At 31.2% G+C, this 15,992-nt stretch overlaps 2 protein-coding genes across 4 annotated transcripts in view; one reads left to right on the top strand and one right to left on the bottom strand.

The window, feature by feature from the left end:
• LOC135957759 (uncharacterized) overlaps positions 1-12,986 on the top strand; it is a 39,775-nt gene extending 26,789 nt beyond the window's left edge. For all 3 annotated transcript variants that reach the window (XM_065508557.1, XM_065508556.1, XM_065508555.1), the window contains 3 exons: positions 8,040-8,565; positions 8,632-8,958; positions 11,447-12,986. In XM_065508557.1, coding sequence (XP_065364629.1) covers positions 8,040-8,565; positions 8,632-8,958; positions 11,447-11,626 — 1,033 coding nt within the window. In that variant the 3' untranslated portion in view covers positions 11,627-12,986. The remainder of the gene's footprint in view (positions 1-8,039; positions 8,566-8,631; positions 8,959-11,446) is intronic.
• On the bottom strand, positions 476-6,910 carry LOC135959109 (uncharacterized). The gene is made up of 2 exons (XM_065510135.1): positions 4,993-6,910; positions 476-4,939 (listed from the first exon to the last, which is right to left on the bottom strand). The coding sequence occupies exons 1-2, from the start codon at positions 6,786-6,788 to the stop codon at positions 607-609; spliced, it is 6,129 nt and encodes a 2,042-aa protein (XP_065366207.1). The 5' UTR covers positions 6,789-6,910; the 3' UTR covers positions 476-606.
• Positions 12,987-15,992: the final 3,006 nt, after the last annotated feature.

Below are 15,992 nucleotides of genomic sequence, written 5' to 3' on the forward strand. Positions count from 1 at the left end.
CCGAACCAGAACCGAACCAGAACCAGAACAGAACCAGAACAGAACCAGAACAGAACCAGAACAGAACCAGAACAGAACTTGAATTAAATTAGAACTTGAATTAAATTAGATCCATGATACAACATTCCCTTACTCCTTAAATCCAAGTGGAAGAGATACATCTAAAAACCTCTTTTTCCAAAATTTTATTGATTACAATTTTAATACCCAAACAATTTAGTAAATTCCTTTAAATCTTTGTATCTTTGTAACACAACTTTTATCCAGCACAGATAATAGTTTTGTTCAGGCAACATAATTAAACCATTTAGTCACAACAGAAACTGCAGTCTTTGCGTGAGAAAAGTATTGTAATAACATCTAATCTAAGGGCACTGCTACACGTTCAATATATATTGAATGGATCGCGATCCAAATCGCAGAATAACCTAATTATGCGTGATCCATTACAATGGATCGCGATCCAAATATCACAATATATATTGAACGTGTAGCAGTACCCTAATAGTGATCTACCAGAATTTGATGACCTAAAATAGAAATTAAACGAACGAAGAAACTTTCCTAAACATTTCCTTATTCTTCTCTTCCTATAATCTCTTGAATTTAGTTCTTCTTTTTCTTTATATCATCTGCTTTGTCCAGCTTCTTACTAAATTTTTTCCTGCTTTTACTAGCATCTCTTGCTTCAGTTGCTTCCACATGCAAAGAACTTTCACAACCACAGTTGCTATGAACTGGACTTGGGTGACGTAATTTCTTGTTATTCTCAACTTCTTTGTCTTCCCTTTTATGTTTTCCTCTTCTGTTTTCCGCATGCGAAGAACTTTCGCAATTACATTTTTTATGAACTGGACATGTGTCACGGACTCTCTTCATATTCGGATGTTCTTCGTGGTAATTTTTGTTATATTTATTTCTACTTGCTTTTCCTGTATCACTAGCTGAATGCGAAGGACTTGGATCAGGCTCTCTCTTCTTTTTGGCATCATCTGTGGCCTCCTTTTTCCTCTCTCTTCCCCGAACACTTTCAGCATACGAAGGACTTTCACAATCACACTTTCTATGAGCTGCACTTGCATCTTGAACTCTCTTCGAAGAACTTTTGTTAGGATCTGGACTTTCATCACTTACTCCCTTATTAAGCTCTTCTTCATGCTCCTCCTTCTTACTCAATTGATGATTTTCATCACGACTTTCTTTTCCTCCATCACTTTCAACATGCAAAGAACTATCAGAGACACAATTTTCTCCCACTCTCTTCGTGTGTTTATCTTGATAGAATTCCTTAGAGGGTTTCGCTTTGGGACAAGTCTTTCCCCATAATTTTTTGCGTTGTATAGCTAAACGATTTCTTTCAATTTGTTGTCTTCTAGCTGCATCCTGATAATTCTTGGGATAATTGGCTGTAACGCCCGACCAATAGTGAGAATCTTTGTAGCACATTTCATGATGTTTGGATAGATTAAGGGGCACTGTATATTTGGCTGCCGTAGGAGGTCTGGCAGGTAGTTTGCATTTATGCTTTTTTAGAACTATTTCCTCGTTTGGTGTTTCTTCAATGGCAACTATTTCTTCTTGAGTAGCTTTATCTTTGTTGGATTTGGCTACTTTTCTTTGGCTCATACAACATAGGGAATCCTTAAAGCTTAATTTTTGGATTTTCTTTGGCTTTGAAGTAATTGTTTGGGCTTCTTTAGCTTCATTGCTGTTTTCGTCATGTTTAAGGCTGGTATCGCTGTCAGAGGAACCTCTTTCGGGCGATATACAACACATAGATAACTTTCGCGGTTTGGTTTTGGCTTTTGTAGGTTTAGGAGTTTCGTTCGAGTCAAAGTTAGTAGAGGAACCTCCCTTAGATCTGTAAAGCTTTTTGGCTGGTATATCATCTTGACTGTTACATCTGCTGGAACTAGGGGAATCGTAGGGATTACAGTTGCACTGAGAGTCTCTAGAAGATTTGGAAGAGGAACTTCTGCTAGGTCTGTGTGAGAGTCTGGAAACTTGAGAGTCTATAGAGGATCTGGGAGTATCATTATCATAAGATTTTGAGCTGCTGCAAGTTTGTGCCCTACCTCCTCTTCTACTTTTAGTTCCTCTAGGCTCACAAGATCCTCTGGACTCTATAGGGGTCCTTTTATTACGAGAGTCTTTAGCAGATCTTCGATAATCATTGTCTTGGTTATTGGAATTGCTGCAGTGGCCAGCTTGAGCTCTATTTCCCGAGACTTTGCCTTGTCTAGCTTTAGAATCCCGGTCGGTTGTAATAGATTTTTTACAATTGGAAGTATTGCAACTACATTTTGAATTGTGTTGTCTTGTATCTTTAACACAGCTTTCACAAGATCCTCTAGATTCTATAGAAGATCTTGAATTATCATCATCTTGGTTATTGGAAGTGCTGCAGCGGCATGATTGTGCTTTACTTGTGGAAGCTTTAGACCTACTATCGTTATCTCTTGCCCAAGGTAGACTCTCAGTTCTGTTAGATCTGGGCGATTCCCTTCTACTTTTAGTAGCTTTGGAAGAACTTTCACTATCTAACCATTGTGGTTTACTGCCAGAGACTTGTTGTGTATTGTATTTGTATCTATAGTCCGCCCATTTGCTTGACATCTTAAAATCACTGGGATCGTTTGCTTTGTTTTGTGTTGGCTTTGTAAGCTTCTCACTTTCTATAGTCCTTTGGGAACGCTGGATTCTGCTAAACAAATAAATAGTTTTTTCACTTTCCAAAGATTGTCTTTTATTACGCGAAACTCTAGCCGTCTGAAGAGCATCATAAGCATAGGATTTGGTTGTGTAACGAGTGGATGGCTGATTGTTGGTTTTTTGGCAAGTGCAGGTATCAGGCTGGGCTTTAGTCGGATTTTGAATAGAGCTCGATTTTGGTTTTCTGTCACAAGCATTAGCAGACGCCTTTTTGCAACTTTGTTTAGAAGATTTGCTTTTGTCTTTTTCACAGGATTTAGAGGAGTTACAAGTGCAAGAATTCTTATTTTCGTTTGTGTCTTTAGAGCAGGTTTCCGTGTCAGAATTTTGGCAAGCACAGCCATTGCTAGAGTCAGCATTGCTATTAGCTTGACAATTTTTAGTAGGAGATTTTTGCTTTCCTTTAGAGAATTGTCTTTTTTTCTGGCAAGAACAAGCTTCTTGTACATCTTGCTGGTCCTGGACAGATTTTTGTTTTTTCCTATTGGATTTTGTGGCTTTGCAGGAACAAGAATCTTGTTTCATATTTTCAGTCTCAGAATTTCTCTCATCATCTTCGGATTTGTTGCATGAACAAGTTTCTTCTTCATCACAGATTGGAGATTTCTGGCAAGTACCAGTTTCCTGTAGGCCCTGCTGCTTTCGTTTCTTCTTAGTGTCTTTGGTGTTTGATTTTTTAACGGAACAAGATTCCTCTTGACCACAACGAGTTTGTTCTTTTCTTTTGTCGTTATTGGATGGAGATTTCTGGCAAGGACAAGTTTCCTTTACGTCCTGTTGCTGGCAGTTGCCAGAAAGAGATTTTTGTTTTCTTTCAGAGTCACTGGATTTAGATTTCCTGTTGCCAATGCAAGATTTCTGTTCTTCCCGCTGCTCATTTATATCTTCTTTGGAAAATCTTCTAGATTTTCCTTTTCTGTCATCAGAGGATTTAGATAGTTTACACGAACAAGAGTCCTGTTCACTCTGCAGCTCAGATCTCTTAGATCTTTTGCGGGAACAATCTTCCTTATATCTCTCATAATCACTGGATTTAGATGCTTTGCAAGGACAAGGTTTCTGACGACCAGAACGAGGTTCAGTCTGGCTCTCATCATCGTAGGATTTAGATCCTTTGCAAGGACAAGCTTCCTGTTGCTTATTTCTAACGTCCGTGCCGCAGTCACATCTAGACTGTATTTTTCTTTCATCATATGATTCTCGCATTCTCTCAACATCAACATCATCATTGGATTTAGATGGTTTGCAAGGGCAATGTTGCCTATTTCTGTAGGAGTTTGAACGAGATTGTGCTGTTCTCTCATCATAGGATTTTGATCCTTTGCATGGACAAAGATCCTCTACATCCTGTTGCTTATTTCTGTAGCCGTAATGTGATTTCAGTTTTGCCTCATCATCATTGGATTTAGATTGTTTGCAAGGACAGGGTTCTTGTCGACCAGAATTAGCTTTTCGTCTTCTATCATCATCGTAAGGATTGGGCTTCATATTGTTATCGTACTTGTAGTAGTTGAAGCGAGATTGACGTTTTCTCTCATCATCATAGGATTTAGTTGCTTTGCAAGGACAAGATTGCTGCTGATCATTTCTATAGTCATTGAGGTATCCGGAACGATATGCTTGTCTGCTCTCATTATCATAGGATTTAGCATCTCTGCAGGGACAATGTTCTTGAGTTATATTTCTATCGTCCTTGTGGTAGTCAGATCGACTTTGTCCTGTTCTCTCATCATCATAGGATTTGGTAGCTTTGCAAGGGCAAGAATCCCAATGCATGTTGCTATAGCGGTTGCCGTAACGAGATCCTTGCACGTCCTGTTGCTTACTTCTTTGCCTTTGATGCTCATCATCATGGGATTTGGTTGGCTGCTGCTTATTTCCCTCATAATCTAAGTCTAGAGAGTTCCTGCCATAATCTTTGGAGAATCTTCGACCTTGGTAAGGTCTATAGTCCTGGCAGTAGGCTGCAAAAGCACAAGCTTCTAAAGACGGTCTTCTATTGCGTGAGTCTATTGAGGATCTGGTTTTATTTTGAGCATAGTAATTGCTATTACTGTTAGGAGGTATTGCTTGGTTGTCAGGCTGTTGGCAAGAGCATGTTTCCTTAGGATTCCTGGAATACTGTTGTGTTAGTGGCGTTTTGTTGTCATTAGTTAAAGATTTCCTTATAGTTTCTCGGGCCTTTAAACTGTTTTCAATTGAAGGTTTTCGGGTGATAATGGCTGAACTGGAAAAGGTTTTATTTTATTATAAAAGCAAAAAGAACACAACATACTCTACTTAGGCTCTTTAGGCGGCTGTATGGTTTCTATATATTTGGTTTTAATGGAACTTTTTCCAGAGTTTTCCTGACCCAATACATAATCTGCTTTGGGGCTCATAAAAGAAAACCATTTCTTTGGCTGACCCGATTGTCTGGCTTCTTCTGGTAAACTATAGGCATCCGCATTGGGATCTTCTAGGGGTATATGTATGCGCGGTCTATAATCCTTTATATCTACATTTGATTCTCTCATTTCTGTGGCATTTAGTTTGGTCCAAATTTCCTGCAAAGAACTTTTGGATGACAAATCATTGAGCTCTTGTATTCTAGGCGGTAGTTGAGCATCTGAGGCACCCGCCTGAATTCGTTTTGCTGAACGTTTAGTTGTTAAAAAAGGTTTAATTTTGGTGGTGTGCATTGGCTTGGCAGAGGGAAATTGTTGCACTGTTGTTGGCTTAAAGATACGAACTCTGGGAGTGTAGTCTGAATTCCGGGACTTGTTTTGCTTTAACGATTTTGTTTCAGTTTCTTGGTTCATTTGCTGGCTGGTGGTGGTGGCTTCTGTAGGCTCTATTTCTTTAGCAAGTTTTGGGGGTTTAATTTTATCTGTTGTGGTCTTATAACGTTGACGATAGCGTGGTTTTAAGTTCATAAGTTTTATGGGGTTTTCAGCTGCTTCCAGAGAATGTTTTTCTTTAGTTCTTTTCCAAACATTTTCAAATACGTTTCCTTCTTTGGGAGGAGGTCTTTTAACCTCTTCCTTCAAAGGTTTTTGAGCAGGTTTTTCTGCAGGTTCTTTAGGTTTTTTAAGCTCTTCCTTAAACGATTTTTCTGGCGGTTTTTCAGCTGGTCTTTTTAGAGCTTCGTTTGCTCTTTCTTTGGGAGATTCTAAAGGTTTTTCTTTAGGGTTTTCAACATCTTTTGCCAAAAGTTTTGGGTGCTTTTCTTTAATCTTTGGTTCGAAAAGTTTTTTAGGTTTTAGAAGCTCTTCTGCAGGAAGTTTTTCCTGTTTTGCTGCTGGCTTTCTTGCAAACAAATTTTTAGGTTTCTGAACTTCTACTGGAAAAGGTTTGCGGGGTTTTTGAGCCGGTATTTTCAAAGAAGAAGGCTTCTTTTCCCGCTCATCTGCACATCTACATTCCTCGAATTCTTCTAAGGACTCTTGGTGTTTACTACAGCAACTCCAAGCGCATAAACTCCTGCATTTTTTAGCCCTTTTCTTAACATCAACTTGATCTTGAACCAGTTTAGAACAACTACATATAACATGCATTTGCTTTTCTGTAACAATTTCCTCTATATCGGGAGTTTCTAAATTCTCTTTGGCTGGACGTAAACGTCTTCTGGTATAGTCTCTGGGTAAATAATTCAAAATACATTTTTCACGCATACGCTCATCATGTAGCCTCAACAACTCCTGAAATTCCGGGGAAATGTAAGAGATAAAGGCATTCAATTCCTTCCCCTCCTTAGGCTTTAAATCTCTAATGGCTGGCTTTAAATGCAAATTAATCTCTGATAAAGCCTTGATTGGTCCCCTCATCATTTCTTTTTGCCTTTTATACCAGTCGGTTGCCTGATCTTCAATGTAACAACATGATTTAGAGGCTGCCACACACATATCATGCTGTAATTGCTCGCAAAGCTTAAATTGCTTGTTTTTTAAATGTTTAAATCTTTTGGATTTTCTATAACGCCAGGGTGTCTTATCTATGGGGGGATTAAGAAAATCACCACATCTGTTTGTTGCTGCTGCTACTTCCATAAGAAAATTTAATTGGCTGTAACTACTTTTGACAGGGAAAGTTTTCATTTTACATTGATTTGAGTTTGTCCGCTTAAACTTTGTTTAAAATTGCCATACATTTGCAAAGTTTTTAGGAAATTTATTTGATTTTTAAGAATTTTGCTAATTTTTTTGTGTTTAATTTTAGAATATTTTAGGAAATTTTGTGTTTTTGAGTTTAAAATTTTGATAATACAAAATTCAAAATGTAAGAAAGTCATTTAAAATAGAAAATTGAAGGGTTTCCTTAAAGGGAAAAAGTTTAAGGAACAGAGCTGTATTTAAAACTAAACAAGTTGCCCCTGTTCTGGTTCTGGTTCTGTTCTGGTTCTGTTCTGGTTCTGTTCTGGTTCTGTTCTGGTTCTGTTCTGGTTCTGTTCTGGTTCTGTTCTGGTTCTGTTCTGGTTCTGTTCTGGTTCTGTTCTGGTTCTGTTCTGGTTCTGTTCTGGTTCTGTTCTGGTTCTGTTCTGGTTCTGTTCTGGTTCTGTTCTGGTTCTGTTCTGGTTCTGTTCTGGTTCTGTTCTGGTTCTGTTCTGGTTCTGTTCTGGTTCTGTTCTGGTTCTGTTCTGGTTCTGTTCTGGTTCTGTTCTGGTTCTGTTCTGGTTCTGTTCTGGTTCTGTTCTGGTTCTGTTCTGGTTCTGTTCTGGTTCTGTTCTGGTTCTGTTCTGGTTCTGTTCTGGTTCTGTTCTGGTTCTGTTCTGGTTCTGTTCTAGTTCTGTTCTAGTTCTGTTCTGTTCTAGTTCTGTTCTAGTTCTGTTCTAGTTCTGTTCTAGTTCTGTTCTAGTTCTGTTCTAGTTCTGTTCTAGTTCTGTTCTAGTTCTGTTCTAGTTCTGTTCTAGTTCTGTTCTAGTTCTGTTCTAGTTCTGTTCTAGTTCTGTTCTAGTTCTGTTCTAGTTCTGTTCTAGTTCTGTTCTAGTTCTGTTCTAGTTCTGTTCTGGTTCTGTTCTAGTTGTAGTTCTGTTCTAGTATTTTTTTAATGTAAAAATATTATTACATTCTAAGTTATTTGAAATTCTAACTCTTCTCATTGTTGCTTTTAAAATCTCTAAACTGCGTAATGATGACATACTTACAATCTAAAGCCTTGAACCTTTTATTGGCATAAATCCAATTTTCATGCTAAAAAAAAAACAAATCAACAACCAACGAAAACAAATGCAAATCTTACGCATTATTAAATCCTGGAAAAAATTGCAATAGTTTACAAACTAACAACATGATTTACAGCATCATAAAAAAAACACCATAATAACTTGATTTTTTTCTTTCACTTTGCAGAATTGTCTCCGCCATACAGGCTTCATTTTCATTCCTGGTTGGTTTAATTGTTTGCAAATCAACCTGCAGTAAAACATTCGTTTATGCTTCCCACTGCCTGATGGAGGGCTATGGTTGGTTCGGCACCGCCTACTTCATGTACGACATCTGGTCCATGTATCAAGTGCATACACAAAAAATCGCCGATAAATTGAAACTCATGAAGTTGACCTCGTCGGCCTCCTTCACACCCAAACCGCTAGTCGGCCAAAGTAATGGCGGGCTTTATGATAAACATATTGCGCGCACCTTTAATACCAGCGGCCAGCGTTTGGTGGCCTTGGACGATGAATTCGCTAATGATTTGGATGTTAGCGAGGACATGCAACATGTCCGCCATCATGAGGATGAAATCTATGATTATGATGGTGAAACGGTGCAAATTCCAGAAAATGGTAAATGGGGTTTCCTTAAATATGTTTTCACCCATCCTGTCATGATGATACATCATATATTTGTGGGCACCGTAGGATTTTTGGTAGTCACTGTAAGTATTTAAATGAATTACTTGTTTATATTTATTTTTAACTATATTTTTGTTATTTCTTTGTAGTACATACGCGGCGGCGGCCATTGCATTTACAGCTACATGTTTATGATGGAATTCTCTACGCCATTTGTCTCGTTGCGCAGTATTTTAAGCACATTGGGCATGAAGGAATCCCAACCCTATATTGTTAATGGTTTGGTTATGTTGGGTTCATTTTTCGTGTGTCGTGTTTTAATGTGGCCTTATGTAATGTGGCGCTATAGTATTGAGATAAATGCCACAATATGGCAGGCCATTTCCGGTCTACCTATTGGCTGTATTATTGGCATTTTAATATTATTTTTGCCACAAATCTATTGGTTCTTTTTGCTGATTAAAGGGGCTATTAAGGTAGATATTTATTAAGTATTATAATCCTTAAAAACAAATTAAGGAAACATTTTTAATTTTAACAAAAATAAAGATAATTTCTATAGAAAAGTAAAAATAATATATAAAAAAAAATATTTTTCCAAAAATTCAAAATATTTTGGTTAAACATTTTTAGTTATAAACTTGATAGCAACTACAACTTATATAAAATAAATGTATTATTATCTCCTTAACTTATTAACCTTAAAATTTATAAAATTGAAACAACAACAAAAAAGTTTTCCTAAGCAAAGAAAAAACACTAAAATTTTGTTCAAGAAATTTTTTTTAATATTTTTCTTTTATTTTAAATCTTCTAAATAACTATGTTATTAACTAATGCTTATAGTCAATTAATGCATCAAAGTCTCCTAAACAAAATTACCAAAAATTGTTGTAATAGGAGCAACAACAAAAAAGTTCCTCTAACAAAACTAAAATCAACTTTGAAAATTTTTAGGTCAAAAAAATGCAAAATATTTTGGTATAAAAAATTTTACTTCAAATGCCGATAGCAATATAATAAATAAATGTATTATTGTGTGCTTGACCTAACTGCATTACAATTTTTAAATTTGCAGCAACAACAAAAAAGTTTCCCTAAGCTAAGAAAAAGCTCTAAACATAAGTTTAAATAAAGTTTTTCATATTTTATTTTTTATTCAAAAACTGGCTTTTAACAGCATTATTAAATCATGCATATAGTAAATTAATGCAATACAGTCTGCTACATTTAATTATTAAACATTTTTGTAATTGCAACAATAACAAGAAAATTTTTCTAATAAGAGTAAAGAGAAAAATTCTTTCAAAAAATTTTCAAAATACTTTGATTGAAAAATGTTGCTTTAATAGCGATATTAACTACTATTTATAGTATATAAATAAATTATTGTCTTCTAAACTTAATTACCAAAAATTGTTGTAATTCCACCAACAAAAAAAAGTTTTCCTAAGCATACAAAAACGACTTGAACATTTTTTAAAGTACAAATTTTTCTATAAATATTTTGTTTAAGAAATTGGTTTTAATATGGCGATATTAACTATTATTCATAGTAAACAAATAAATTATTGTCTCCTAAACTTAATTACCAAAAATTGTTGTAATTGCACCAACAACAAAGAAATTTTTCTAACAAAAATAAAATCAATTTAGAAAATTTGTAGTTAAAAAAAATGCAAAACATTTTGGTATCAAAAAATGTATCTTAAAATGTCGATAGAAATAGGAACTAAGTTTAAATAAATGTATTGTAGAGTCATTGACTTAATTACATTCAAATTGTTGTAATAGCTACAACAAAAAAGTTTTCTTAAGCAAAGAAAATTTTTGAACAAAATTTTTTTCTAAAAATTTTGATTAAAAAATTTAGTTTATAATGGGTATATTAACTAATACTTATGGTAAATAAATAAGTTATTATGTCTTTAACGTAATCCCCAAAAATTGTTGTAATTGCACCAACAACAAAGAATTTTTTCTAACCAAACTAAAATCAATTTGGAAAATTTGTAGTTAAAAAAAATACAAAACATTTTGGTATAAAAAAATGTATCTTAAAATGTCGATAGAAATAGGAACTAAGTTTAAATAAATGCATTATAGTGTCATTGACTTAATTACATTCAAATTGTTGTAGTAGCTGTAACAACAAAAAAGTTTTCCTAAGCAAAGAAAAACAGGTTTAACATTTAAAAAAAATCATGGTTGCCTAATATATTTCTTAAAAAAAAACTTTTAATGGCGATATTAACTAAAACTATTAAGTAACAAATAAACTAATGTCTTCTGAATTTAATTACCAAAAATTGTTGTAATTGCTTTAACAACAAAAAAGTTTCTTTAAGTAAAGTAAAATTAGAAATGAAAATTTTTTGGTTAAAAAATTTCCAAAAAATTTTACTTAAAAAATCTTAGTTCAAATAGCGATAGTAAAGGGAACTTACTTTAAATAAATGTATTATGGAGTTGTTGTTTTAATTACACACAATTTTTTGTAGTTGCTTTAACAACAACAAAATTTCTTTAAGTAAAGTAAAATTCATAATGAAAATTTTTTTCATGAAAATGGCAAAAAGTTTTTTCATAAAAAATGCTTTTTCAAACAGCGATAGCTTTGGGAACCTACTGTTAATAAATGTATTATTGTGTGCTTAAAATAATTACTTAAACATTGTTGTAATTAAACCATTAACAAAAAAGTTTCCTTAACAAAAGTAAAAATGCCTAATTTTATTTTTCCAAAAATCAGTTTATGTTACAGCGATAACAACTAAAATTTATGATTAATAGTTAAAACAGAAAGTCATTAACTTGAATATGGAAAATATTTAATATTAAACCAACAATAACAAAATTAAGTTAAGCTAAGGAAATTCTTTATAGGAAAATATTGCTTATTTTAAGTTTCAATACTTTTTTTTGTGCTAAATAATTGAAATAATTGTTTTATTTTTTTTACAGGTCTTTTTCCCGCCATCTACTACAACGAAAAAATCTCTAGCCGATGGCCAGGACTCCAACAATACAAACGGTAGTTTGAAAGCCTCGGTCTCCTCAAATTTATCGAATGGCTCTTTAACAACAACAACAAATGGCAATGGTTCTATACCGTCTTTAGTAAACAAAGCAAAACCCTCCTAAACATTGAAACTTTTAAATTAATATTGTTAAAAACCTATATAAGTTAAACATTTATTTTGAGAAAAAAACAAAAAGAAAAACGCAAACATAAACAAATATTTAATAACAAATTTAACTGTTAAATCTAATAACTAACTATAAATTTAGTCATTTAGTTAAATGAAAACATACACATAATTACATAAACAACAAAACACACACCATCCCCCCCATAAACATTTCTAACTTAGAATGTATTTAATTTTTTGTTGAGTTTTTTTTTAAAGAAATTTTTCTATTTTCATTTTTTTAACTAGCGTTTTGAAATTCATTTAAACGCATTTAGAAATATGCCTTTATTTTTGCCTCAGTTGTTTAAATTGTTAATTTAATTTTAAAAAACCACAAAATACTTTCAATATTTTTAATATTTAAGGCATTAAAAAAGACAAGACGTTGTTTTTAATACAAAATAGACATCAAACTTTATTTTAGGAAAAAACCATATTTAAAGTTAAGGTTTTGGAAACATTACATTTCTCTCCAGACCTTAAAATCAATCATTCAAATCACCAACTATAAAACAAATTAATAGAAAAACTCCTAGAAACAAAAATCAAAATTTAAATAAAATCTAGAAAACAGAGCTTATGCTTAAATTGTTAAAGTTCTTTAATATAAAAATAAGAACTCTACTTCCTACTACAACCAAATAGGAAAACTATTGTTATATTAAAACAAAATTGTGGTAAAACTCTTACTCCACCACTCTCTCATACCATTAAAATAAAACTTCCATATAAAAAAAAAAAAAACATTTTAAAACAACTAACAAAAACGAATAAAAAATTAACTAGCAAAAACAAACAAAACCCAGCACAAATTAAGATTGTGTTCTGAATTATATTAAAAAAGAAAAACAAAAAAAAATTTTACAACAATTTTGTTTTAAATGTTATTGCAAAAAATAAACATATATTAACTTGTATAAAAATATATATTTTTTAAAAAACAAGCAGCTTTTTTTTTTGTAAACTGTTATACAAAACTGTTATATAAACTATTAAAGAGAAAAACAAATTAAACAAGAAATATATGCTCTAATTGTCTATGTTTAAAACCAAAAAAAAAATATATATATGAAATTTAACGAAAAACCAATCAACCAGATTTTAAATTATTATTGTATGTCTTAACTCTCAACCACTAACAACAAGGAATGAAAAAAACAACAAAAAAACGAGTACAATTTGTGAAAAAAAAAGTTTTAAATAGGAAATTGAAGAGAAAACCATAATAACAACTAAAAGAAAACTTATAAAAAATATATATTAAAACAACAAAACAGGAAATATTAAACAAAAAACTAAAAAAAAACAAACTTGGATTTTTATTTGAAAAAGAAGGAAAGAATTATAAGCCTATTGAAATTAAAACACATAAGAATCAGCTGAATCTTAAACCCTTCACCAAATTTTAAATATTTTCAGGTAAATAAAATAAAAAAAAAAATTTAAAAAAACTTGTTTTTTAAAAAAATTTTATTTCAAAATTAAAAAAAAAAATTGATGACAAATTTTTTTTCAAAATTTCTTTTTAATTTTTTAAAATTTGTTATTCGTTTTTTCCATTATTCGTTTAAATTTTGTAAAAACACTACATATTTTTACTAATTTTCTTATACTATTCTAGAAATATGAAAGATTCTTCAATTAATCGTATTATCTTTTAAACAGTTTTCCGAATAATCGTTTAAATTTCAGTTTATATAGCAAATATTGGATTAAATATCTATAAATACAGCTACAAAAGAAAATTCTACAAAGTTTTCTATAAATTCTTAATTTTTATTCGATTAATTTTTTAATCGATTATTCGGTTTTTCTATTATTCGTTTAAATTTTATTAAAAATTTCATTTTTTTTACTAATTTTCTTATACTATTCTAGAAATATGAAAGATTCTCCAATTAATCGTATTATAATTTAATCGCTTTTCCGAATAATCGTTAAAATTTCACATTATATTGCAAACATTTGGCTTTATATCTGTAAATATAGATATAAAAGGAAATTGTGCAAAATTTTTCTACAAAATCTTCATTTTTATTCGATTCATTTTTTTAATCGATTATTCGGTTTTTCTATTATTCGTTTAAATTTTGTTAAAAATTTAAAATTTTAACTAATTTTCATATAGTATTTAGGAATTATGAAAAATTTTCCAATTAATCGTATTATCTTTTAAACGGTTTTCCGAATAATCGTTAAAAATTCAGTTTATATAGCAAATATTTCGATTAATATCTGTAAATCAAGATATAAAAAGAAATTCTTCAAAATTTTTCTATAAATTCTTTATTTTTATTCGATTAATTTTTTAATCGATTATTCGGTTTTTCTATTATTCGTTTAAATTTTGTTAAAAATTTCATATTTTAACTAAATTGCTTATAGTATTCAAGAATTATGAAAAATTTTCCAATTAATCGTATTATCTTTTGAACGAGTTTCCGAATAATCGTTTAAATTTCAGTTTATATAGCAAATATTTGGTTAAATATCTGTAAATATATCTATAAAAAGAAATTCTGTAAAATTTTTCTATAAATTCTTAATTTTTATTCGATTAATTTTTTAATCGATTATTCGGTTTTTCTATTATTCGTTTAAATTTTGTTAAATATTGCATATTTTAACTAATTTTCTTATAGTATTTAAGAATTATGAAAAATTTTCCAATTAATCGTATTATCTTTTAAACGGTTTTCCGAATAATCGTTAAAAATTCAGTTTATATAGCAAATATTTCGATTAATATCTGTAAATATAGATTTAATAGGAAGTTCTGCACACTTTTTGAAAACAATTGTAATATTTATTCGATTAATTTTTTAATCGATTATTCGGTTTCAAACGTTGTCTAGCTAGCCTAAGCAAAATTTGTTGCAATTATCCAAAATAAAAGATTCAAAATACATACAAATATCTAAAAAAATATCTCTTTATTTTTGGGTACTTGTCTTTATTTCTTGGTGTATAGACCTGTAAGAGAATCCTATAAATTTTCTTTATTGGATGAGGAAAAAATAATAGATTTTGTCAAAAATTATGAAATTCTATTTAATATGCGACATCCAAAATTAAAAAATAATTTCGTTTCTGCTTTATGCCGCAATGCACCCAACTGAAACGAAAACAATTCAGAAACGAGACGGTGACGAACACCAACGTTTTTCAGTTTTCGTTATCGGCGCCGATTACGGTGTATGCGGAAACCCAGCTTAAAAGTATGAAATTAACACGATTTTTACTGATTCTCTGTTATGTTAACATTATGACACACTGTTATCTTAGTTTTTATGTAATAAATTCATTTAAGCACGCTGCTACCATGTTCACTGCTTTATTCTAAGTTTAAACTGCAATGTTTACTTTATTGCACTGTGTTATCTTTTAAAATCCTGCATTGCCTTCATTTAGTTCTGCTGTTACCATTTACACTGTATTATCTTCTATAGTAAATTGCTGTAATATTAATGGTAAGGCAGTTATGGTTGTCGCATTTTATTCCCAAATCAAAAGCAAATAATCCCCAAATGTGCCATTTTGCTTAATATTTGTTAAATAAATGTAATAAATCTAATTTTTAAGTGTTAAGTTTTCATGTTTTCTTTATTTTAGTATGAGAGAAATATTAATAATTAAAATTACATAAATAAATGTGATAAATTTTAAGCTTTCTTTATTTTAGTAAAGCAAAAAGATTAATATCAGCAAAATTAGTAGCAAATAATTGAAAAAAAATTAACAAATTACTTAACATAAATAAGATTTTTCGATTCTTAATTAATTTTTTGAAAACTTTAATATTTGAGTTAAATAAAAATTTGTTTTTGAGTTCTTTTTTTGGTTTTGTTATTCTATACTTACATCTTTATTTGATGTCTTATATAGAAAAGGAGAAATTACAAATTCAAAGTAAGAAAATTTCAACAAAAAATAAGGAAAACGTGTCCATTCATGGATCAGATCTAGCGTTAGTACCTTTGTAAAGGCGTGAATACAGGGAGAGGGGTGAAATAAATTAAAATTATTTTACCTTTTTCTTTTTATTAGAGTATTTTGTGAATATAAAAACAGCTATATTTCGGAAACGCGAGCTGACTGAAAAACAAGTTTAACGTAATACTGAGAATTCATCAACTCGTACAAAATGTAAAAAAATAACCAATTTTGGTTATAAATATTCAAAACGGCAACACTGATTTCAAATTAAATACATATTTATAATTTCTGTTTAGCATTTTGCAATTTCTAAATAATTACCCACACGATAAAACAGTATTTGCACTTAGTTACCTACAAAATCGCCAACTACAAAGAAA

The sequence above is a fragment of the Calliphora vicina genome, chromosome 4, assembly GCF_958450345.1.
Source record: "Calliphora vicina chromosome 4, idCalVici1.1, whole genome shotgun sequence".
In the NCBI taxonomy this organism is placed as follows: domain Eukaryota; kingdom Metazoa; phylum Arthropoda; class Insecta; order Diptera; family Calliphoridae; genus Calliphora; species Calliphora vicina.